The sequence below is a fragment of the Girardinichthys multiradiatus genome, chromosome 19 (genome assembly GCF_021462225.1).
Source record: "Girardinichthys multiradiatus isolate DD_20200921_A chromosome 19, DD_fGirMul_XY1, whole genome shotgun sequence".
Lineage (NCBI taxonomy): Eukaryota > Metazoa > Chordata > Actinopteri > Cyprinodontiformes > Goodeidae > Girardinichthys > Girardinichthys multiradiatus.
The window spans coordinates 39,858,071-39,882,221 of NC_061811.1; the positions used below are offsets into that span (position 1 = coordinate 39,858,071).

The 24,151-nt window shown below is 40.7% G+C and overlaps 1 protein-coding gene across 3 annotated transcripts in view; it reads left to right on the forward strand.

The window, feature by feature from the left end:
• akap6 (A kinase (PRKA) anchor protein 6) overlaps positions 1–24,151 on the forward strand; it is a 490,689-nt gene that overhangs the window by 78,356 nt on the left and 388,182 nt on the right. For all 3 annotated transcript variants that reach the window (XM_047392958.1, XM_047392960.1, XM_047392959.1), the window contains 7 exons: positions 1,999–2,108; positions 2,381–2,522; positions 2,767–3,354; positions 6,830–7,135; positions 7,840–7,980; positions 8,070–8,207; positions 8,288–8,542. In XM_047392958.1, the coding sequence (XP_047248914.1) occupies positions 1,999–2,108; positions 2,381–2,522; positions 2,767–3,354; positions 6,830–7,135; positions 7,840–7,980; positions 8,070–8,207; positions 8,288–8,542 (1,680 nt within the window). The remainder of the gene's footprint in view (positions 1–1,998; positions 2,109–2,380; positions 2,523–2,766; positions 3,355–6,829; positions 7,136–7,839; positions 7,981–8,069; positions 8,208–8,287; positions 8,543–24,151) is intronic.

Sequence of the window (24,151 nt, forward strand, 5' to 3'; positions counted from 1 at the left end):
CTCTTGTCCAGACGGGACATTCTTCTCTGGATACACAATGGATTCTTGGCAGCAGTGGAAGATTGTGTGCCTGACTACAATGTTGGTCGAGGACGTAGAAGATGTGTACATATTTGGACTTTTGATAACAGGATTTCTGCTGTTTGGAGTTGGTGGTTACCTGGCTTATCGAGTGATTTGCAAAACGTGGGCGGCTGTTCAAAGCATTCCAAAGCTGCCTGCGATGTTGGATGAAGTCTGTAGAACGATCAAAACTCAGACTGAAATGTTAAGAGAGCAGAAACGCAAGCTGGACACGATTCTAGAATTGCAGCCTGGCAGTGGTTGGACTCAGAGGTCAAAGGATATAATCTTGGAGACGTTGTACGGCTGAGATCTGTGGAAAGTACCAGAAATTTGGCTATTTGGATTCGCAATTGAGACATACCAGTAAAACTCTTAAGGTAGTTGGAAATTTCCAACTGCCTGAGCCACAACATATATTGTTTTTCTAAATCTAGCGCCACAATGTGGCCTTGGCAACCTCTGCTAACTGGCTATGGACAAAATATCTCCTGGATGTTATATAAACACGACGCTCTTCCCCAGCACTCTCCTACCAGCTGTGTACTGATAGGACTATGCGGCTGATTGATAAAACAATGCCACAGAAAATGCATGCTGTAATCAAAGCTAAAGGAGGTCCAATGAAATATTAGAGTGTATGATCTGGGTTTTTTTTTTGGTGGCAACTTTTTTTTTTGGCCAGGCAGTGTATATCTGTCTGTCTCTCTGCTTTTTTATACATTTGTTAATCAAAATATGACAACTTAAAGGTGACCTTTTATACTTCCTTTTATACATTTGGTATAGGTCTATGGGCTATACAAAGTATTTTAATTAAATTTTTCTCACAAAATCATTCTCAGATAGTGAGATTTCACCTCCTTAGTTAGCCTTTTTTTGAGCTCCATTCAGAATGAACTGTTTTAGGGCTCTGTGACCTTTATGCTAATTAGCTGGATCTGGCCACGCCCAGCACTTCGAACACGTGAAAACAAAACCTCTGTTATCTGACAGCGAGAGAATGTGTATGGACACGTGCGTCTTTGCAGCCAACAACAGAACATCTCCCTTTGAGGGCAGCCATTGTAAAGCACGTTTAAGGTTGGGTCTTGCTGGGTGGTTTTACCTGCCGAGACGTGATCTTCTACTGAAAATCAAGAAAGTGGAGCTCCGCTTCAGTTGCTAGTCAGTGGCGGGACTCAGGTAACGTTGCTAGGTGCCAGTGTAATTGTGACCTTACATTTACACAGCTTTTAAAACCGCGCGTTTCTAGAAAAAAAACCATTAATTTATAGCCAAAAAAGGCTTTTTTTTGCATTTGGACTGTTTGTGGAAGCATTAGAGACCTAAATGGAAGTATAAAAATGAATAAAAAGTAAATTTTGCATAATAGCTCCCCTTTAAGAGAAGTCACAACATTATAAACTGTTTCCCAAAATGTATTAGAAAACAAATGTGGGCCTACACTTGTTCACTGAGTGAATGTTTCTGGAGGATCTTCTTCCAGCTCAAGCTCATTTTGCTTAAAGTTTGTTTGTTTCTGTGATTTTACAGGATTTCTTTAGTTTAGTCATGAGTACTTGAGGGTGATATTACTGAAAGAGAATTCTTAATGTTCTTGTTGACACACCCATTGACCTAAACATGGACCTAGTCCCACATGAACATGACTAATTTTTAAAAGTGGAAATGGGATGTCAAATGTCCCACCACTTCTGCTTTTTCAGCTGTATTGCTCTGCAAAATCCTTTTTTATATTACACTTGCGTGCGCACACACACACACACACACACACACACACACACACACACACACACACACACACACACACACACACACACACACACACAGAATCAGTGACGTGGTAGGGTTGATAAGGGTTTATTCACTTGTTTTGTGACATTCTGTTCATTTCTGAATATTCTGTTGTCCTGTGTATGTTTGTGACGCTAGGACATCTGTGAAGACATTTCTGACCATGTGGAGCAGATTCATGCTTTACTGGAGACGGAGTTCTCTTTGAAACTTCTGTCCTACTCTGTTAACATCATTGTAGACATTAGGTGAGTTTCCATAAGGCAGAGTCTACACTAAAAATGCTTTTTTAAGGTTCCTGTTGTGCTATCACACTTTGTTGAATTGGAGGTTTTTCTTTTCTTCTGTTAAACAGTATTCTGAATGCTGGAACATATTTGATATGATAGTAAATGAAAGCCCAATGCAGATCCAATTTCTTTTGTCAGTAATTGTTGCAAGGCAAAACATCTTGTTTATATATTAATATTAAGCAACCTTACCCATAAGTTACTATTCTTGGTACTGTTGTGTGTTTCAGGACTGTGCAGCTGCTGTGGCACCAGCTGAGAGTAACAGTTCTTGTTCTGAAAGAGCGTCTATTGCAGGGTTTACAGGACCCTAACGGGAACTACGCCCACCAGACTGACATCTTACAGGCCTTCAGCCAGGACCAACACCAGGTTTGTTTCATGTGAAGTCATATTTCATTCTGCAATTAAAACTCTTCAAGTACATTTAATTTAGATTTGAAAGTCCAGGAAACAACAGAAGATTTTTTATCCAAATCAATGAATGTGCCAGTTAGTTTTGTTATTATTAGATATGTTTAAAAATGTGTGTGATAGTTTCTGTCATTCTGCTTGGTAAGTGACTGATTGAAATATAAATATTGAAATGCTGGTTTAATTAACTGTTTTTCTTCAGACCCGCCTGGATGCTTTGACAGATGTCGACGACTGTGGTCAGCTGACAATACGCTGCAGCCAGGACTACTTCTCCCTAGACTGTGGCATCACTGCCTTTGAGCTAAGCGACTACAGTCCCAGTGACATTCCTGAAGATGAGAAAACAGAGCCCATGATTGAAGAGATTTCCCAGGATATCATTTACACAACAAACTCAAATATTGAACTCCACAACAGTTTACGACACCTCTCTGTGCAAAGTGACATAGACAACCATAGTTATTTTACACCTCAGTTACCCACAAATCAATGTGAAATGCCGAATGATAGTGAAAGCTCAAAACGCCCTCGGCAGGCTTTAAGTCACAGTACTAAATCTTCACCCACACAGCTATCACTTCCCAAGAGAGCAGCCTTATTCTCAAGCAACGAAACCAAATCAAGGGAAAGTTGCAGAAAGACCTACCAGCAATTTGAAGTGCAATTTAATGCTGAGCTGAGTCGAAGCTCCCCCTGTCTTGTGGATCCTCCAGACAAAACCAGGTTCTGGTTAGAACTGGACTCAGTTCATCCGGAAAATATTCCGCAATCCAGCGAGATTCTTCAGGTTTGAACTTATTTATATATTTTCTTTTTTAAGGTTTCCTTGGTAATTTCGAAGCTAACCTTTTGAGCTAGGATTAACAACAAAACCAAACTAGAGGAATTATATAATTTATTTACTTTATTAACAATATTTCTTTTTCCAACCAGGTCTTCAGAAGGTGTTCTTGTCTTAAGGACAGTAACAAACTATTGTACTACTATACAAACATACACAATCCCTGACAAAAAAAAAATGAAATCACTACTTAGATTGTTGGGTGTTTTGGGCGAGGGTCTTAGTCTTCTTTTAAGACTACTGACAGCACAGTATGGAGATAGAATGGTTTCTTGTGTCTGGGAATTATCTTGGTATGGACCTGACTAGAAAGAGCATCTAATTCAATACTGTGTTACCCTGGATATTAATCATTGTGAAATCTAATCTACCAAAGAACAGTGACCAAGAGAACTGATAATTAGAAGATATTTGAGTCAATGATTAGGGGGAGCGATGTCCTTCTCCTTGCTGAACACTTGTTTTTGCCATGTAAGAATGTTGTTGTGGACCATAGCTGGAACAGGACATCAGCAGATGCATAGTGAGGATATATTTTAATGATAAACAGGAAATGTAAGGGAAATGGAGAAATATGAGAACCAGGGAAATAGTAACAGTAGAATCCAGCAGAGAGGAGTATAAACCAGGAACTTAAATACAGGGGAGATGTAATGAGCTACGTAAAAAACAGGTGAGTACAATCAACAAAATGCAGAGCAGTTGAGGGAGAACCAAGCCGGGAACTGATGACAGGGATCTCAAAAAACAAGAAAGACAAAAAACAAAACCTGCAATTCAGGCGGGTGACCCGGAAGACGTTCCGAGGAGGCCCAGAGTTTTGGAGGCCAGCGGTGCAGGAACCTTGGAGGCCAGCGGCAATGGAACCCTGGAGAATGGAACCCTGGAGGCCAGGGTGTGGAGACCTTGGAGGTTGAAAGAGATGCATTGAGAACCTACAGAGAACCTTGCCAAGGAGGTCAGCCTGCAAGCTCAGAGAACCCACAGGGAAACGTGTCAGGAGGTCAGCTGAGAGGCTCGGAAAACCCACAGAGGAGTTCTGGAGAATGGCGTGGAATTTGGGACAGAGCTCAGGAACAGAAAGATGAGACAGGTCCACCTGGACACCCTTGTCGAATAACTCAGAAACAGAAACAGAAACAAGTGGTGACTGATCTGGTGGTGGTTAGGGCAACAACGGCATTTTGAAGCGAGGAGCAGGCTCTAGTGCTCGGAGGCAGCGTGGAGAGGGCTCTGGTGCTCGGAGGTACTGTGAAGCAGTGGAGGTGTCAACCAGACCCCCTAGAGAAGTAGTAGAGGTGTCCGCGCAACAGTGTCCACACCTGTAAGACTAATTCTGCTGAGGCCGCTGGAGCTGATGCTCTGGTGCGGCAAACAAAAAATCAGGCTTGGCCACTGGCTGCACAGCAAAATGATTTGGCTCGGCCTCTGAAAGCCCAATCTGGAGCCGGACAGCAGGCTATGGGCATGCCTGCGCAGTACCCTGCTGACCCTCGTGAAAGAGGTTTGAGGCATTGGGCTCAGAGGCTGTCTGCGTGGTGCGCTGTTCATTCCAGTGTCAAGACAGTGGTCTGCTTTGAGGAGATGGAGCTGTGCTGTAGTGCTGCAGGCCACTTCCAGGAGGAGGAATCATCAGCCTCGAGTCTCAGAAAGGCGATTGCTGTTCCACCACGTCCTCAAACCGCCGCACTTTGGCAATATTTAAGAAGACTAATTACTTTGACTCCTGTGTCTGGGTCCTATTTTCCGGCTGGGTACTTCTCTCATGTTTGACGGTTGTTGAGGATCAAAAAGGCAAGAGGGCATTGACAAACACATAGTAATACTGAGAACTGAGAAATGTAGGAACCAGAGAAATAGCAACAGTAGAATTTAGTGAACAGAGAACAGAAACCAGGAACTTAAATACAGAGATGTGATGAAAACCAGGTGACTACAATCAATGAAATGCAGAGCAGTTGAGGGCAAACCAAGCAGGGAACTAAAGGAATCTAAACTAATGGGCACCGAATGGATCTAAATACAAACATAAGAGAGCACAAAAACACAAACAGCAGCGGTTCATTATAGTTTCAGGTTATGGATATCTGGTTGTTGGGACACTTTCAAGTGGGAATGGAATTTTAGAACAGATTTAAAACTATTTAATTAAAAGACAAAATTAAGTCTAGTTTTCTGTTCTCTTCTCTAACAAGTTAATTGTGGAAAACTCCTTAATCTTCATATTCTGTTACAGTGCTTAGAAAACAACCTTTAAATGTACATATTAATGAACACATTATTTTACATTTTTCATTGCATGAATCAATTTTACAATTTTTAACCCCTCAATGACATTTTAACAGCATCATTAATTATTTTATTCATAATTTGTGGGAATTCAGAAAAACATAGATACATTAGATAAATGTCTCTTTAATCAAAGTCTCAAAAAACTATTTGAATACAGACAAACATCTGTAATCAGATTTGTGCTGGTATTCTTTTCTTAAGAGTCAGTGATTCCATACTTTTTTCTCTAGCTGATCTGAATATAGTCCTGCAGTTCATTGCAAAATTGTCATTTTAGTGTCTTGGCATATGTTTTACAAATTCAGTGTATATATATCAAACATAATTAGGGAAAAGTAAAACAATTGACTCAACATCCTCTGAGAGTAGTGACTGAACTTTTTTGCCAGGGGTTGTATTTGGGCAGAAATCAAGCTGAGGATGAACTACCTGGATAACTTGCACGAGCACACCGTGCTCGTGCGTGCAAACTGAGTGCTACACACTAAATACTTTCCTTTATTACTATTTTATTCTTGAAGCCTTTGATTGGCCATATTTAAAGTTTAGCCTTTTATGGATGACTGGAAAAGGACTGTTTGTAGAAGAGTGTTAAAAAAGACTGTTATGGAAGCTGGAAAGTTCTATTCTGAACTGACTCTTTCATAAAATATTTTTAAACCCAGATGCCCGATCTTATTTTACAGATTATGGTCTTTTGGAGATTTTAAAATAGAGAAAACACCCTAATATATTTTCTCAAGCACAGAAAATGTGAGCTATTTTATGTAGATTTAACATAGATATTCTTTATTATTGAGAGAAAAGTGTCCTGGGGTCAAATTCCTTCTGATTCTGATTGCTCCTATTAAATATTGTTCAACTTTCAAACGGTAATTGGGAAAATAATATTTTATTTAGAATGTGAAACCCTAAATGAATTGAATTCTTTAAATGTGTACCATTTAAATGAGCACCATACTCCAAAGAATTCTGTCTTGTACCAGGGGTGCATGTTTCTTTCCCCACCTGTAGCATTGTTTTTGCAGTCTTAAGGGGAATTATTGAGTCCATGTCATTATAGTATCCACTTGTTTTTTCAAATAAACAAAGCAAAATTTGTCACCTTTAACTAAAATTTTGATTACAGAGTAAGCACAACCTCCAGAAACACCATGTGAACTCATCACACAGAAAATCTGAGGGAAGCTCTTGCACTGTCATTACCAACGCCAGCCTGGCCCTCTGTCACCTGATGTCACAGGATGAAATATCCACCCAAACAGAAAGGACACAGAAGAGGACACATGCACCCAGTGACTCTGACCCCTCCTTGCCCTCCCCCATTGGAGAGCAGCCCTTGTCCTCAGATTTGGAAGCATGTGGAGAGGAATCTGATCCTCAGCTGTACTGCAGCAGGACTGCAGCCTGTATAATGAAGCGGCAGGGACACAAGGTGATCATTTCGTTTTGGGAGTCAGATTTTTGCATTCCACTCAAGATGTTATTCAGTTTTTATGTTGATGGTGTTCATATAACTATTTATAGTTTTTGCTTATTTTAGATTTTAGAGTTTGTTTTTTTGCTCAAAAAATAAACTTACATAACAATGCTTAAAATATTTCAAAGCAGCGATTCAAAAAATACTTTCCATTAATGTACAAAGGACATGCACCATACCTTTGACATCATTTAATATTTCTGCAATTATTTCTTTTCTCTGTTAAAAATATTGTTTGACAATGAGACTGGTACTAAAACTTCGTTAGTACATGTACTTCTTCAGTTAATGAAATTAATAAATTTCGAATTTTTGTCTTTGTTTAGTTAATCTATTTTCACATGGGCATTTTTGTCTCAATTTACTTGAACTGGCATTTATTATTAGCATATCCAAAAATTGTTCAGTGATAAAATGTTTCTGCAGAAACCTTCTAAAAAGTGCAATAAAGACAGAACAGTTGATGCTGCTGAAATAAATACAATGTGATGACCATTTTAATTAGATAAATATTAATTATTAAGTACCACTACTATATAATTATAATACACTTACAAATAGCCAAGTATTGTTGCTTTTCTTTGTTTGCTGATCCTTTCTCAGAGTAAATTACATGTGAAGATACAATGAAATCCCAATGCTACTTTCTTGTACAACAGGAGACCCAGGTTCTATCAAAAATCAACCAGGACAGGGAGCACTGGTATGGGTCAGATGAGTTCCTGGCTCTCCCTGCTCAGCTCCATGAAACTGAGATGCTGGCTGTGAAATTGGAAAGTCTGATACAGTCCAGCTCCCTGGTCAGTACAAAACTGAAGTCCACTGCCTTCCTCTGACCATAACCTTTGTAAACTATCTCTGATGTTTTTGTTTAATCTGTTTACTGCAGAACCAGATAGGTTTGCAGGACGTGGATGACTGGGAGCTGTCAGACCTTAATGTAGACTGGGACATTGGAGAAAGTGGAGTCAACATGAGAAACGTATGGGAGAGTAGGAATTACATTACATCTCCCCTACCATCACTGGTATGACATACTTTGTGTCAAAGTGTCAAAAGCGAATCATTTCTGGATGAAATAAAATTTTGCTGTGTACTTTTCCTCAGCGCCCTTATATACAAAACTCCGTAAGCTGCTTCAGCTCCAACTCCTCTAGTGATATTGGTCCCTCAGTTGAAGAAAGCATAGAATCAGGGCCCTTAAGTGACCTGTTCTCAGAAAAGGGCGATAGGATGAGGTCTGTGGATGGTTCCCCACAACTAACAGCGCCCCTGGTGGATGGCAATGGATGTGCTTCTCTAATGAAAAAATTATTAGAGGACATGAAGGATCAGAACAAAGACGTCTGGAGAAAAATTGAGGTAATTCTTTTACACACAATTTCCATCTTTGTTTTGAAACTGTCCCTCTCTCTGCTGGTCATTTCCATCACTGTATGTCTGTACTATATGACCAGAATTGATAGTCAAAATTGTCTTGGCTGCTTCTGTTTTTCCTACTCTCTCTGGATATAATATATTTTGTGGCTGAACTAATACAGGGGTTGGACAATGAAACTGAAACACCTGTCATTTTAGTATGGGAGGTTTCATTGGTAAATTGGACCAGCCTGGTAGCCAGTCTTCATTGATTGCACATTGCACCAGTAAGAGCAGAGTGTAAAGGTTCAATTAGCAGGGTAAGAGCACAGTTTTTCTCAAAATATTGAAATGCACACAACATTATGGGTGACATACCAGAGTTCAAAAGAGGGCAAATTGTTGGTGCACGTCTTGCTGGCGCATCTGTGACCAAGACAGCAAGTCTTTGTGATGTATCAAGAGGCACGGTATCCAGGGTAATGTCAGCATACCACCAAGAAGGACGAACTACATCCAACAGGATTAACTGTGGACGCAAGAGGAAGCTGTCTGAAAGGCATGTTCGCTAACCCGGATTGTATCCAAAAAACATAAAACCGCGGCTGCCCAAATCACGGCAGAATTAAATGTGCACCTCAACTCTCCTGTTTCCACCAGAACTGTCCGTCGGGAGCTCCACAGAGTCAATATACACGGCCGGGCTGCTATAGCCAAACCTTTGGTCACTCATGCCAATGCCAAACGTCGGTTTCAATGGTGCAAGGAGCGCAAATCTTGGGCTGTGGACAATGTGAAACATGTATTGTTCTCTGATGAGTCCACCTTTACTGTTTTCCCCACATCCGAGAGAGTTACGGTGTGGAGAAGCCCCAAAGAAGCGTACCACCCAGGCTGTTGCATGCCCAGAGTGAATTCAATAGAGTATTGTGCTACTTGTGCTAGGTGGGTGCGTCACTGCCAAGGACTACCGAACCATTCTTGAGGACCATGTGCATACAATGGTTCAAACATTGTATCCTGAAGGTGCCGTGTATCAAGATGACAATGCACCAATACACACAGCAAGACTGGTGAAAGATTGGTTTGATGAACATGAAAGTGAAGTTGAACATCTCCCATGGCCTGCACAGTCACCAGATCTAAATATTATTGAGCCACTTTGGGGTGTTTTGGAGGAACGAGTCAGGAAACATTTTCCTCCACCAGTATCACGTAGTGACCTGGCCACTATCCTGCAAGAAGAATGGCTTAAAATCCTTGGGACCACTGTACAGGACTTGTATATGTCATTCCCAAGAGTAATTGACGCTGTATTGGCCGCAAAAGGAGGCCCTACACCATACTAATAAATTATTGTGGTCTAAAACCAGGTGTTTCAGTTTCATTGTCCAACCCCTGTATATATATACAGGGGTTGGACAATATATATATATATATATATATATATATAGATAGATAGATAGATAGATAGATAGATAGATAGACAGACAGACAGACAGACAGACAGACAGACAGACAGACAGACAGACAGACAGACAGACAGACAGACAGACAGACAGACAGACAGACAGACAGACAGACAGACAGACAGACAGACAGACAGACAGACAGACAGACAGACAGACAGACAGACAGACAGACAGACAGACAGACAGACATATGTATGTCCGGATCTGCTATTTTGGGTTTTGTGTTTGTTTACTTTCTCAGTTAGGTGTTAGGTGTTCCTATTTCTTTGGGTTTTGTAGTTATGTTTGTTTATTCCTTCTGTCATTCTGATAATTTTGTTCTCTCTCCTGCCCCCTAGTTTTAGTAGTTCTTTCTCCCCTCGCCCATAGTTCCCTTGGTGGTTGCTTTCTCTATTATGTATTACTTAGAATGGTTTTCTCCTCTGGTTTTTATTATTTTTATTATTATTATTATTTCTTTCCAAATTCTCTTTGCTTCTTTGGGTTTTCTAGTTTAGTTTCTCACTTAGTGTTTCTGTGCTTGTTTACTGTTTAGGTTATTTGTTCTTGCTGCATTCTTCTAGTTTATTAGTTCCCCTTATCTCTTTGGCCTAAGACCCCTGTTTGTTATTATTTACCCAGTTGCTTGTTCCCCTTAAGATTAATTGTTCTTTCCCAGGCTAGCTCTTTAGTATAGTTCTTCATGTTCCTGCTTTGTCTAGTTAGTGTTTCTTCTGGATTTAGGTTTGTATTTTATGTTAGGGTTTTTATTTATATAGGTTTCCTTAGGTCTGTTTTCCATTAGTTTAGCTTTTCCCCATACACCTGTTTAGGTCTTCCTAGAATTACTATTTATGTGAGTTTATGTTTAGGTTTCTTTTCCCTAGAGTTGTCTTTAGTTTAGTTCTACCTTCCAGGCTCTGCATTGTCTAGCTCCCGTTTCCATAGTAACATATTCCCTCAGTTCCCTGCAGCCTGGTCCACACCTGTTTCCACTATTCCTCTGATCACCGTAGCCTTCCTTTCATTGGTCCATTCTGCTACTCTCCCTGCTTATATACCTGGTTGTGCTCATCATTCCCCACATCATTCCTCGTGTAATGTCCTGTCTCTCCTCGAGCTCCTCATGTTTCCCCGCATTTGTGCTGTGGAGTATTTCTTCCCAGGGAACCTGTAAGTGCTGACTACAAGCCTTATTAAAACTGATGTACTTTGCAACATGCCGAGCCCTAGTCCCTGTTTGCATTTTGGTCCAAAATCACTTCAGACCGTGACAATATAATATCACACACTACCAGTCAAGAGTTTTAGATATACAGGTCCTTCTCAAAATATTAGCATATTGTGATAAAGTTCATTATTTTCCATAATGTCATGATGAAAATTTAACATTCATATATTTTAGATTCATTGCACACTAACTGAAATATTTCAGGTCTTTTATTGTCTTAATACGGATGATTTTGGCATACAGCTCATGAAAACCCAAAATTCCTATCTCACAAAATTAGCATATTTCATCCGACCAATAAAAGAAAAGTGTTTTTAATACAAAAAACGTCAACCTTCAAATAATCATGTACAGTTATGCACTCAATACTTGGTCGGGAATCCTTTTGCAGAAATGACTGCTTCAATGCGGCGTGGCATGGAGGCAATCAGCCTGTGGCACTGCTGAGGTCTTATGGAGGCCCAGGATGCTTCGATAGCGGCCTTTAGCTCATCCAGAGTGTTGGGTCTTGAGTCTCTCAACATTCTCTTCACAATATCCCACAGATTCTCTATGGGGTTCAGGTCAGGAGAGTTGGCAGGCCAATTGAGCACAGTGATACCATGGTCAGTAAACCATTTACTAGTGGTTTTGGCACTGTGAGCAGGTGCCAGGTCGTGCTGAAAAATGAAATCTTCATCTCCATAAAGCTTTTCAGCAGATGGAAGCATGAAGTGCTCCAAAATCTCCTGATAGCTAGCTGCATTGACCCTGCCCTTGATAAAACACAGTGGACCAACACCAGCAGCTGACACGGCACCCCAGACCATCACTGACTGTGGGTACTTGACACTGGACTTCTGGCATTTTGGCATTTCCTTCTCCCTAGTCTTCCTCCAGACTCTGGCACCTTGATTTCCGAATGACATGCAGAATTTGCTTTCATCCGAAAAAGGTACTTTGGACCACTGAGCAACCGTCCAGTGCTGCTTCTCTGTAGCCCAGGTCAGGCGCTTTTGCCGCTGTTTCTGGTTCAAAAGTGGCTTGACTTGGGGTATGCGGCACCTGTAGCCCATTTCCTGCACACGCCTGTGCACGGTGGCTCTGGATGTTTCTACTCCAGACTCAGTCCACTGCTTCCGCAGGTCCCCCAAGGTCTGGAATCGGCCCTTTTCCACAATCTTCCTCAGGGTCCGGTCACCTCTTCTCGTTGTGCAGCGTTTTCTGCCACACTTTTTCCTTCCCACAGACTTCCCACTGAGGTGCCTTGATACAGCACTCTGGGAACAGCCTATTCGTTCAGAAATTTCTTTCTGTGTCTTACCCTCTTGCTTGAGGGTGTCAATAGTGGCCTTCTGGACAGCAGTCAGGTTGGCAGTCTTACCCATGATTGGGGTTTTGAGTGATGAACCAGGCTGGGAGTTTTAAAGGCCTCTGGAATCTTTTGCAGGTGTTTAGAGTTAACTCGTTGATTCAGATGATTAGGTTGATAGCTCGTTTAGAGACCCTTTTAATGATATGCTAATTTTGTGAGATAGGAATTTTGGGTTTTCATGAGCTGTATGCCAAAATCATCCGTATTAAGACAATAAAAGACCTGAAATATTTCAGTTCGTGTGCAATGAATCTAAAATATATGAATGTTAAATTTTCATCATGACATTATGGAAAATAATGAACTTTATCACAATATGCTAATATTTTGAGAAGGACCTGTACTTAATGGGTCTTTTATTTTCATGACTATTTATCACCAAAGGCAACAAAACTGTGTACAACACACAAACCTAAGGAAGCCTAAGATCCAAAAAAACCTAAGAACCAAGAAACAATGCAAAGTCTAAAAGAAAAAAAAAACAATCCATCAGTTTGAAAAGTGTGATTACATAGTACTTGCTGTCTGGGCCAGCATTAATGGCCTCAGTGTGAGATGCCTGTGTATTTGGAGACTCTGTGGCATGCCAGTTCATCTGTGAACAGTTGGAGAGAGACAGACAACAGACTTACATCAACAATCGTATGATTAGCCCAGCAGGGGGAGTAGAGATTCACAATGACAGCTGATCGGATAGGAATATTAGAAAGTGACAGAGGATAATGATGCAGGGGGATGTTATTCACATCTTTGTTGATTATTTAGATAAACAGCTTATGAGAAAGGGAAAACACACAAAAAGAAATAGTTGACAAACTGAGAAACCAACAGTAGGTTTATTGTGGAGATTTTGTGCATGCTTTTGCTTTTCCAAAAATATGTATTATTAATTGAAAGTTATAAATAAGTTTTAGTTTAGAGTTTTAAATAAAATAACTTTGATTGGTTACTAAATAAGGTTTATGCCTTGTGAAGTTGATATCAAATTTTTATTAGATTTTTTTATCGATGTTAAACACAAGTAGGCTGAATAAAATACCTGCAAGTAAATTAACTCCAATTGTTTCAACTGTTTGCTGGAACGCAGCAGGTTTTAGATGAAAGCTAAACTCCCTGGTACAAAAACAAAGCACGAGAGAAAGAAATATTTCCAATTGCAGACATCCAATTAAGTCATTTTAATGAATTTCTAATCAAACTTTACTCCCCCAACAAGTCCTTATTTTTTCCCAGTAGTGTACATTTGATATGACATGTTCTTGTTATCAGTCCAATAATTTAGCCTGCTGTGGAAATTAGCAGTCTTATGTTAATCCCTACAAATTTCGACTTTTCAGAATTTGTTCAGGTTTTTACCCTTACCAGGTGCTGACATTTTGTCAGCTGCAGTTATCCAGAAACTCTCAGCTTTTCTTATTAAAATCGAATTATACTCGCCCTAAACAACACTTAAGCTTAAACCAGAAGGACAAATGGCACACATCAACCTGGTAGAGTTCAAGCTTATGCCAAGAAACGTATGAGGTAACACTTTCTTTTTCATGAAGCAGCAAATAAAAATTTACTATAATGCACTTTTATGGAAAACTGCATGTTTACATTTTATTCATTAAAGTAATGTCCTATGAATGGTATATTAGATTAGTTTATATGTTCTTTTTTTAGAATTCCATATATATTTATATTATTAAAACTGAATTAAACATTTAAAGTGTTTAAAGTTATCTGTATGAATTTTAATTCAATAATTCATTTTTAAAAGGTTCATCAACATCTGTGGGGTTACAAATGCAAGTATCACCAAAGTTTTTATAAATGTGAAACGTCTAAAAATAGATGTAGCAAGCCCATGCTATAGATTTCCCTACTCCTAAATAACTTCTCATGCCAAATAAAAAGCAGTAGAACCATCCCATTGTATGTTATAGGGTACAAGTAAGTCTAGAAATGGATTAAAAACTTGTGGGTAAGAAACTGGGAGACAAGGGGGACATGGGCTGTGTCCCAGAGCAACCTTACAAATAGGATGCACAAGCACCATATAAAAATATGCTTTGGTGTTTTCTGTAGAACAGTGTTGGGTTTTCTGCAGTTTCAGTAGTGAAGAATGATGATTCAAGTTTTTGTTGCTATCCCTGTAAATGAGTAAAAACAGCTATGGATTTCCTTTTCTATGGCAAAACTTGTTATCCGTGCGCATAACTATCCTTTTTTATCCTCAGATAGCGCCTCCATGTCCCCGTTTTTCTGTTTTTTGTCGTTTTGTTTAAACTAGTCAGGTTAGCGTATTTTGGTGGGTTGATTTTATTATAAAATTCACCGGCACTCTCTCCTGTCTGGCTTTCTATTTGGCTGGTAAAATTCAGGAGCTTGAAACATGTCGTTGAGCCACATGGCCTCGGCAACCGCAACTGCACTGCACCATGGCTGATGTGAGTGTACACATTGATTTTAATGATTTGGGTTCCTTGCAGCTGCACCGCGTTCAGTGTGAGCCCGGTCTTAATCATACTGCACTACCAGGAAACAGAATGAGCACAACATCCGGATTTTCCAAACAATTCTTTAAAGACACATATATTTATATATACATGTGTATATATTAGCAGTTGCTTACATTAGATCAATTAGATCAGTTACTGGGTCACCAAATGTACTATAAACTGAGTAATTAAACATTAAATGCACTAAATTAAGGAACAGATATAGCTTTGCTGCACTCAATCAGAACAAAACACGTGTAAATATCTGGATGCATAAAACAAAATGTGAAAAAGTTTTAACTGGTTTAACGTCTGTAGAATGAGTTGTTTTGGACTTGCTACAGCATTTATCACTGGCTTTAATTGTGCAATCTGCTTATGGTTCTTGGACTTCCTTCGAGCTTCGCAGTGACTGGACTGGAGCAGATGTAAATCCAGGGTTACAGTAAATTCGGTACTGAGTGAAACAACCAGAGGCGAAGTGAACAGCATAAATCAGTAGCAGCAGACATAAGGAATAACTCACATCTGAAGACAATACCTGGTGTGTAATTTCTTTTAACTTTATATTAGAATCTTTAGACAAACATTTATTTAAATATATTGCATGTGCATGTAATTTATCTTATTTTAATAATAAAAATTTTGGATCATTATTATTATTAATAAAAATTATAATTTCTGATTTTAAATTATTAACAATAACTACCAATATCTAAATGTACTTATGTGACAAGGAAGTGTTCTTACCTGCTGAGCCTTGATCTGTTTAGCAACAGCAAGCAATAACCTTTTCTGCCGACCTGTTTGCTCAGTAAGCAAACTGCAGGGGGTCCAGCAGGGGGCCTGTGATGTCTTTCAGGTGCTTCAACACCAGCTGCTCAAAGGATTTCATGACCACAGACGTCAGGGCTACAGGCCTGTAGTCATTTAATCCTAGGATGGTGTGTTTCTTGGGCACTGGGATGATGGTGGATCGTTTGAAGCAGGAGGGGACCTCACCCGTCTTCAGTGACTAGTTGAAGATCCGGGTGAAGATCGGGGCAAGTTGATTTGCACAGGCTTTCAGGCATGATGGGGAGACGTTATCAGGTCCTCCAGCTTTCTTTGTTTTCATGCGTTGAAAGAGCCTATTTACATCTTCCTCAGAGATCTTTAGTGCAGGCAGAGGAAGATAGGGGGTTGGTTGCTTTATGGGAAGAATTTGTTTCTGAATGGGATATAGAGGAGATGGTTTGGGGTGTGAACGGCTTCCTGTCATGTCTGCAGTAGAAGCCATTCCGACGGTTAGCCAGGCGAGGATTCTGTTCAGGATGGGTGGGGGGGCTCCTATAGGCAGCCATACAGTGGAAAATATGTGCCAATTATTATAAACGAGGAAAACTCTCTTGGTGAATATAACGGTTTACAGTTAATTGAAAATGACTCCAAATCAGGACTACTTGTTTTCGCCAGCACTTTAATGTCTCTGCGCCAACCTTCATTTATATAAAAGCAGATTCCACCTCCTTGCTTCTTCCCTGATAGCTCCGCGCTGCGATCCACTCTGAACAGCCGGAAGCCCAGTGCGCAGTCCGGGATGTTTTCACTCAGCCATGTCTTGGTTAACAGAGAACCGCTGATCCGCGGAGGTCCGTGTTTTTACTGGTGAGAAGAAGCAGCTCGTCCATCTTGTTACTTAGAGAGCGGACATTAGCAACATGGATTGGAGGCAGTGTTGTGCGAAGTTCTCTTTGGTGGAGCTTTACCAGTGCGCTGGCGTAATTTCCCCTCCGACGCTTTCGGCGCAGTATCCCATACTTGCCAGAAGCTCAGTGAAGCTCGGATCGATGAATGATGGTGAAAAAGTCCCAAGAGAGGACTCTCTGATGTTGAGAAGTTCCTCTCTGCTGAATGATACCTCGTGTCTTAGAATTGTGGCCAGAGACCACAATACTGCGGCTCGAAAAACATAAAAACACACAAAATACACAAAGAAAGAGAGCGAAGCTCCGAGGCTGCCATCGTCTGCGCCATCAGATATCAAATGAATGTGGTCCTCTGAATTTAGGCTCAAGGCTTTCAAACAAGGATTTAGTGCAACAGCTGCCTAGTTTAAATCAAGTCCAACAATTAAGTTAAATGCCTGGCATCATAATTCAACGTAAATTATTTTACCCTAACAGATCTTTATTTTTCCAAGCAAAAACAGCAAGTAGTTTATACTATACTGTACTGTACTGTACTGTACTGTACTGTACTATACTATACTATACTATACTATACTATACTATACTATACTATACTATAGTCCAATAGTTCCTCCTGCACAGATATAAACAATTTAACTTTATAAAACAAGTCAATAACAAAAAAAAAAACTCCCAAAATGAAAATGAATATGAAAAGCTCATCAGCACTTAGTGCATTACTTCAGCTTTTATATGAAAAGTGTCAAAAAAAGAGGTTCACAAAGTTCAGTTCAAAACCTTGCTGAGCTTCCAAAACCTGGAGCTCTTCTGTTCAAGAGTCTGTAGAAAAGTAATTTTTATTAATATTCCAAATCTGAAGAGATTCATAAAGTAACAGTAATGTATTATGGCTGATCACAGGAGCAGTGGACAATTGGATGCCATATTAGGCAGTGCATATGCCCATTGGATCTAAATGCTGCACTTCACACAATTTCCACCACAATACAGGCTTACTATAACACCGCTAAATGCAGTAGAAATGCAAAAGACATGCAAAATTGTTTGTCTTTAAATTATGCCAGCTTTACCCAAGTGATAGACGAAAGTATTGATAATTAAAACAAAATGTAGTCTGAAAGTAGTTATCTTAATGTCAGTTTAAAAATAAAACAAGTAATTGATTAATAAATTGATTAAAAATCCCCATGATATGCATACCTCGTCATAGGTTTTCATGATGTCAGCCATTTTGGCACGTGTTGCTCCTCCTTTGGACTGGAGAACTTTGGTCACCTGACTTGAGTGACTGTCTAACTGGGTCATGAAAGTCTGCTCAAGGAGAAGAGCCACGAGCCTGTGGAAATCTGCATTAATCTGAAAAATAAAAATCATCTAATATGTGCAACAAAATATTTTAAAAGTAAATACTGAAAATCATTCCAAAATCTAATTAAGAAACCTTGAAATTTAACTTAAATCTGCATTATTACCTCTTTCTGTTGGAACAGTGCAGGCCATCTGTCCTTGAAGTCATCTATGCCAGGTTCTTCATTCACCACCTTCTGACGCCTGTAGGCAAACGTACGAGCCATTTTGTCCGCAACGACCCTGTCATTGTTCCTCTTTTTGACTGCTGTCAAGAGTTCAAGTCTCTCTTTGTGTTTCTCCCAAAGGAAAAGATGGATAAAAGTTGGCTTCAGTTCGTCTTGGCTTCTTAATTTTTGGAGCAGAAAAAACAGAAGTACTTGCTTTGGATTTAAGTGAGTTCACAAACAACTCTGGACATCCCTGCATTTTGAGTAGAGTCCTGTAGTTACCCAATTTGTACTTCAGCCTCTGTTTCCAACCGTAGCACCCGTTGAATGAACCGGGCTCTTTTAAACAAGGATGTTTTTTTCATTAAGGAATCTACAACTCCACAGAAATGTGCATCCTCTGGGTAGGCTCTGTATCTGTAAATCTCTTCAGCTAATCTATTTAAGATGTCAGTCTTCATTCGGGGGGTGACTGTCAACATTTTGTTGTTTGCTTGAAACTCAGAATTCCCCTTTTCTAGCTGACATGTGAAAACATGGGGATTGGAAAGACGGCTGGCCATTGTTGTGTCCGTGATGACAAGGATTCAGGGGAGGAGAGGATTACAGTGTCATTTGAGGCCAAAGAACTGCTGTCATCGGAGTGAACTGAAGAAACTGATGACGCTGTGTCAATGACATCAATTAAAGGTTGAATGGATTCTTGTTGAATCACCTTGATTGCTCCCAAATCCTCAAGGGCTGAAGTTGAACCGAGATTGAATAAGTCATTACCAAAGTCTTTGTCCATGTATTGCAGTCTGAAGTTGTTTTTTAAACCAAATGTATCCTTCACCTTGTAAAGCAGCTCATCCAGAGAGTTTGGTATGCCATTTGGAACAGTCAGCTTTTCATTGTTGCTCTCCCCTAGAATCACCTTCAGTCTTGCAGGTTTTGAATTTGACATGGCAATCTGAGAAAGGAGCAAAAACACAGTAAGGCTGGTTGCTATTGAAAGTCTTTACAAAACATTTTATATATATTATTATGTCCAATGTTTGGACATTTGCTTGTAGAGGGCCAAAAAACAAAAATAAATGGAAGCTGATTATCAAAATGTGGCCAATTTTAGTGCTGCCATAAATAATGTAAACTTTTTTACGGCATGCAAAATTATTTGTATAATATTCTATTACGTCACCCTTTAAACGTGTATGTATCTTTTCACTGTTACAAGACACATTTCTCCAATTTTGTAGTCAACCACTGGGTATACATCACTCAGGTCTTGGAGCTCTACCACTTTCAGTTCTTTGTCTGACGATGTTTTGAGATTGTAAGATCTGTAATGCTCAATATACCACCAATCAAGTTTTCTGACTAGAAAGATTAACTGGTCTGCCAGGATCACCATTTGGATGATTTCAATGAACTCTGGCAATCCTCCCACTGAGCCATGGATCAAGATCATTCCACATCTGTAGTTTAGTCCATTAAATGTTCCACTTTTAGTCAGGCACATTGTGGCTAGGTTTGAAAACGTCTGTTTGAGTGTGTTTACAATTCCCTTGTCAAGAACATCAGTTGTTACTGTGGAAACATTTGTAACCTCCAGAAGAAGCTTAGGAAAACCACACAAATGCAAATAATGTGCCATCTGGTACTGGTGTCTCTGTGCAAGAGAAAATAGCACATTTTTAAAGCACTTGATATTTCTTGCAATTCTTAAAAAAGCCATGCTTTAGCTTCAAAGCGCATGGACCATAAGCCTACTAAAGGACCAAACTGGCGAATCAAGTACGGGTAATGTTCCAATAAATGATGTTATGGTTTAAACTCACAATAAGGACAAACCTCCTGAAATTGTGTTCTGTGCTCCGAAATCTTAAAGTCTCGGTAGGCAATAGAGTCTTCTGTATGGATAGGACAGACAACAAGATCAACAATGTCCCTTAGGTCTGTTAAGATTTGCCATGCTGACTCCTCATGCTGCATTCTGTGTCCAGTCACCTCGTCATAGATTTAAACTCCAATTCTCATGTGCATTACCCCCAACACTTTTTTTGGATTCAAAATTGAGAGCAATGGGATGAGGTCGATTCGTTTTATCATTCCCCTTAAGTTGAAAGATGCTATTGTGTCATTTAATGTTAACAATGTGAAATACTCTTTCTTTATCAACACACCCAAGCACAAAGCTAGTTCAAAAGGCACAACTCCTTCAAAAAGGTCATGTACAATGTCTGGAGGAAGACCTGTGTTAATGTGAAAATAGTACAAACGGGATAAAACTGAAGTTGATTTGACACCCTTATACTTGGTCAGTTCACTTACTTTAAGAATTTGTAGGTGTTCAACATGAATGATTTTGGTTCTCAGGGTAAATACACCACTTCTAACCTCTGTGGTTTGATTTTCTGTTTTAATGGCAAGACAGAACCTACATATGTATGACCCTGTAAGATTTTCTACAAAGCCACCAATACCGTGGGCAGCAAGGTTGTCTGCGACCACACAATGAACTATGCCTTTTACAGCTCTACCCAGCTTTGAAACAAAGACCCCTTCTTGTTCCAAAATTGCAAGTTCATTAAGTAAAGGTTCCAAAACTTTCTTGTAACCATAGCACTTCAAATCACTGGTTTTGATTAAAGCAGTCAGATAAATTGAAGACAAGGCAGAGTTACGCCCTGGTGGCAAATTACCCAGAATCCAGTATAAACCACACATTTTATGCTTCCTTTTAGATGTACCGAGAGGGTTGCATATTTCAAAATCATCAATATACAGTATTAATGAAATGCTCTTCTCCTTAGAGAAAAGCAAATTTTTACTGAAAAATGACCCATCAAAGAAAGACCGATACGTATGAACACCTGTTTGCCGTAGTTTATCAGCTGAATTTAAATTAGCAGTCTGATCCAAGATAACCTGACAATCAAGAACTTGCTGCAAAGACTTTAGAATAGATACATATTGAAATGACTTCTTATTTTTTTTGTCAAGTATATATTCTTCAGGTTCTACCACTTTAAAATGCCTTTTGTGGAATTCTTTTCGTCTCCAAGCACTAGAAAGTGACCCTTTATTTCCTATTGCTTTCTTTTTACAGGGTTTGTTTCACAGAGCACCCTGACAGGTTTTTCAACAACTGACTGATCAAAATGGCTAAGATGGGTTATAGTTCTGCATGTAATTGGCAGGGACAAAGAACTAATTAAATAGTTTAACTCCTGCAATAGTTCATCTATAGCTGCATTTGAGACAAGAAAACTGCTTTCTAACCTAAGAAGAACTGATGCAAGCTTAAGTTCAATATCTTTCTCAAAGTTTTCAGAATTCCTCTTGTTAAATGAAGAATCTGGATCAGCCTCTACAGTACTTTCATGTTCAAAACTCTCAGTCCCAACACCAGCACACAATTGTTCACCACAGTTCAATTGTTTTGTTTCAGTAATTCCAGGCTTACCTGCATTGCAAGCGTCAGAATGTTTTCTGTAATTATGACTTTTGAAGTTCTCATAAATATTTGTTTTATAATCACAATCCTGAAACACACATGTGACAGTTTCCTTATTCTTGAGATGTAGAAATATAAGTTGAAAAAATTCTCTCTCAGAGATGAGGCAGTTATAATGACAAAGAGGGCAAGTGAATGTGGTCAGGTCTTAGTTAACAATTTGTTGGGCAGGATGATTTCTTGATAAATGACTCAGCAAGGCAGTCCAGGGCTTGAATGCACAACTTAAATAAGTGCATGGCTAGGAATGGCCACATCCATAATGCCTGTGATTTAGTTTGTAGTGTTTGAGCAATTTAGATCTTCTGGAAATAATAAGATATTTGTCTTACTCCTTGGTAATATATAGCTTTTTCTACCGCTACTATTTTGTTATGTATTTAATACTCTAGCGAAAAGTTTCACTTTGTGTTCAGTATTAGAATCATCTCAGTGACCAATTTTAAATCAATGTCATATTTCCATTACAGGTGATTGTTTTACATATGTGCTTGAGAGTCAGAAATTACAATACGGTAAAACATACAATCATTTGACATTTATCCATTCTCCACTGCTTAATCCGGGGTGGCGTCACAAGGTCAGAAGCGTAAGCCAAGAGGCCTATACTTCCCTCTCCCCAGACACCTACCTACCTACCTGGGGGAATCCTGAAGAGTTCTCAGGCCAGCTGAGTGACAGTCCCTCCAGTACGACCTCCTCTCCAAAGACCAGAACCACCTCATCTGGCTCCTCTGGAAGTAGAGGAGCAGTAACTCTACTCCAAGCATTCCTGGATGACTGAACTTTCTCCCCCATCTCTTAGGGAGAGCCCAGGACCCATTAGAGGAAGTTTATTTTGGCTGGTTGAATCCATGATCTAGTTTTTCTGTTACCATCCACTTCTTATTCCTTCAACTGTAACTGCTACAACTTCTGTTATTTATAGCCAACTATTTGACTTAGTTTAGACCACTCATACTCGTACTCGTCGTCTTCCGCTTTATCCGGGACCGGGTCGCGGGGGCAGCAGACTCAGCAGAGACGCCCAGACGTCCCTCTCCCCAGACACCTCCTCCAGCTCCTCCGGGGGGAGCCCAAGGCGTTCCCAGGCCAGCTGAGAGACATAGTCCCTCCAGCGTGTCCTGGGTCATCCCCTGGGCCTCCTCCCGGTGGGACGTGCCTGGAACACCTCCCGAGGAAGGCGTCCAGGAGGCATCCGGTATAGATGCCCGAGCCACCTCAACTGGCTCCTCTCGATGTGGAGGAGCAGCGGCTCTACTCCGAGCCCCTCCCGGATGGCGGAGCTCCGTATCCGGGATCAGCCGCTTGTATCCGGGATCTCGTTCTTTCGGTCATGACCCAAAGTTCATGGCCATAGGTGAGGGTAGGAACATAGACCGACCGGTAAATTGAGAGCTTCGCTTTTCGGCTCAGCTCTCTCTTCACCACAACGGACCGGCACAGCGCCCCCATTACTGTGGCAGCCGCACCGATCCGTCTGTCGATCTCCCGCTCCATTCTTCCCTCACTCGTGAACAAGACCCCGAGATACTTAAACCCCTCCCCTCCAACCTGGCAGGAACTCCCCTCCAACCTGAAGAGGACAAGCCACCCTTTTCCGGTTGAGAACCATGGCCTCGGACTTGGAGGAGCTGATCTTCATCCCAGCCACTTCACACTCGGCTGCGAACCGCCCCAGTGCATGCTGTAGTTCTTGGCTAGAGGGGGCCAGCAGGAACACGTCATCTGCAAAAAGAAGAGACAAAATCCTCTGGTCCCCAAACCAGACACCCTCCGGCCATTGGCTGCGCCTAGAAATCCTGTCCATAAAAGCTATGAACAGTGACAAACGGCAGCCCTCACGGAGTCCAACATGCACCGGGAACAGGTCCGACTTAGTGCCGGCAATGCGAACCAAACTCCTGCTCCGCTTGTACAGAGACCGGATGGCCCCTAGTAAAGGGCCCCTGATTCCATACTCCTGGAGCACCCCCCACAGGGCATTACGAGGGACACAGTCGAATGTTTTCTCAAGGTTCACAAAACACATGTGGACTGGTTGGGCAAACTCCCATGAACCCTCGAGTACCCTGTAGAGGGTATAGAGCTGGTCCAGTGTTCCACGGCCAAGACGAAAACTACACTGCTCCTCCTGAAGCCGGGGTTCGACTATCGGCCGGACTCTCCTCTCCAATACCCTGGCATAGGCCTTACCAGGGAGGCTGAGGAAGTGATCCCCCTATAGTTGGAACACACCCTCCGATCACCCTTCTTATGTAGGGGGACCACCACCCCAGTCTGCCAATCCAAAGGCACTGTCTCCGTCCGCCACGCAATGTTGAAGAGGCGTGTCAACCATGACAGCCCCACAACATCCAAAGACTTGAGGTACCCAGGGCGGATC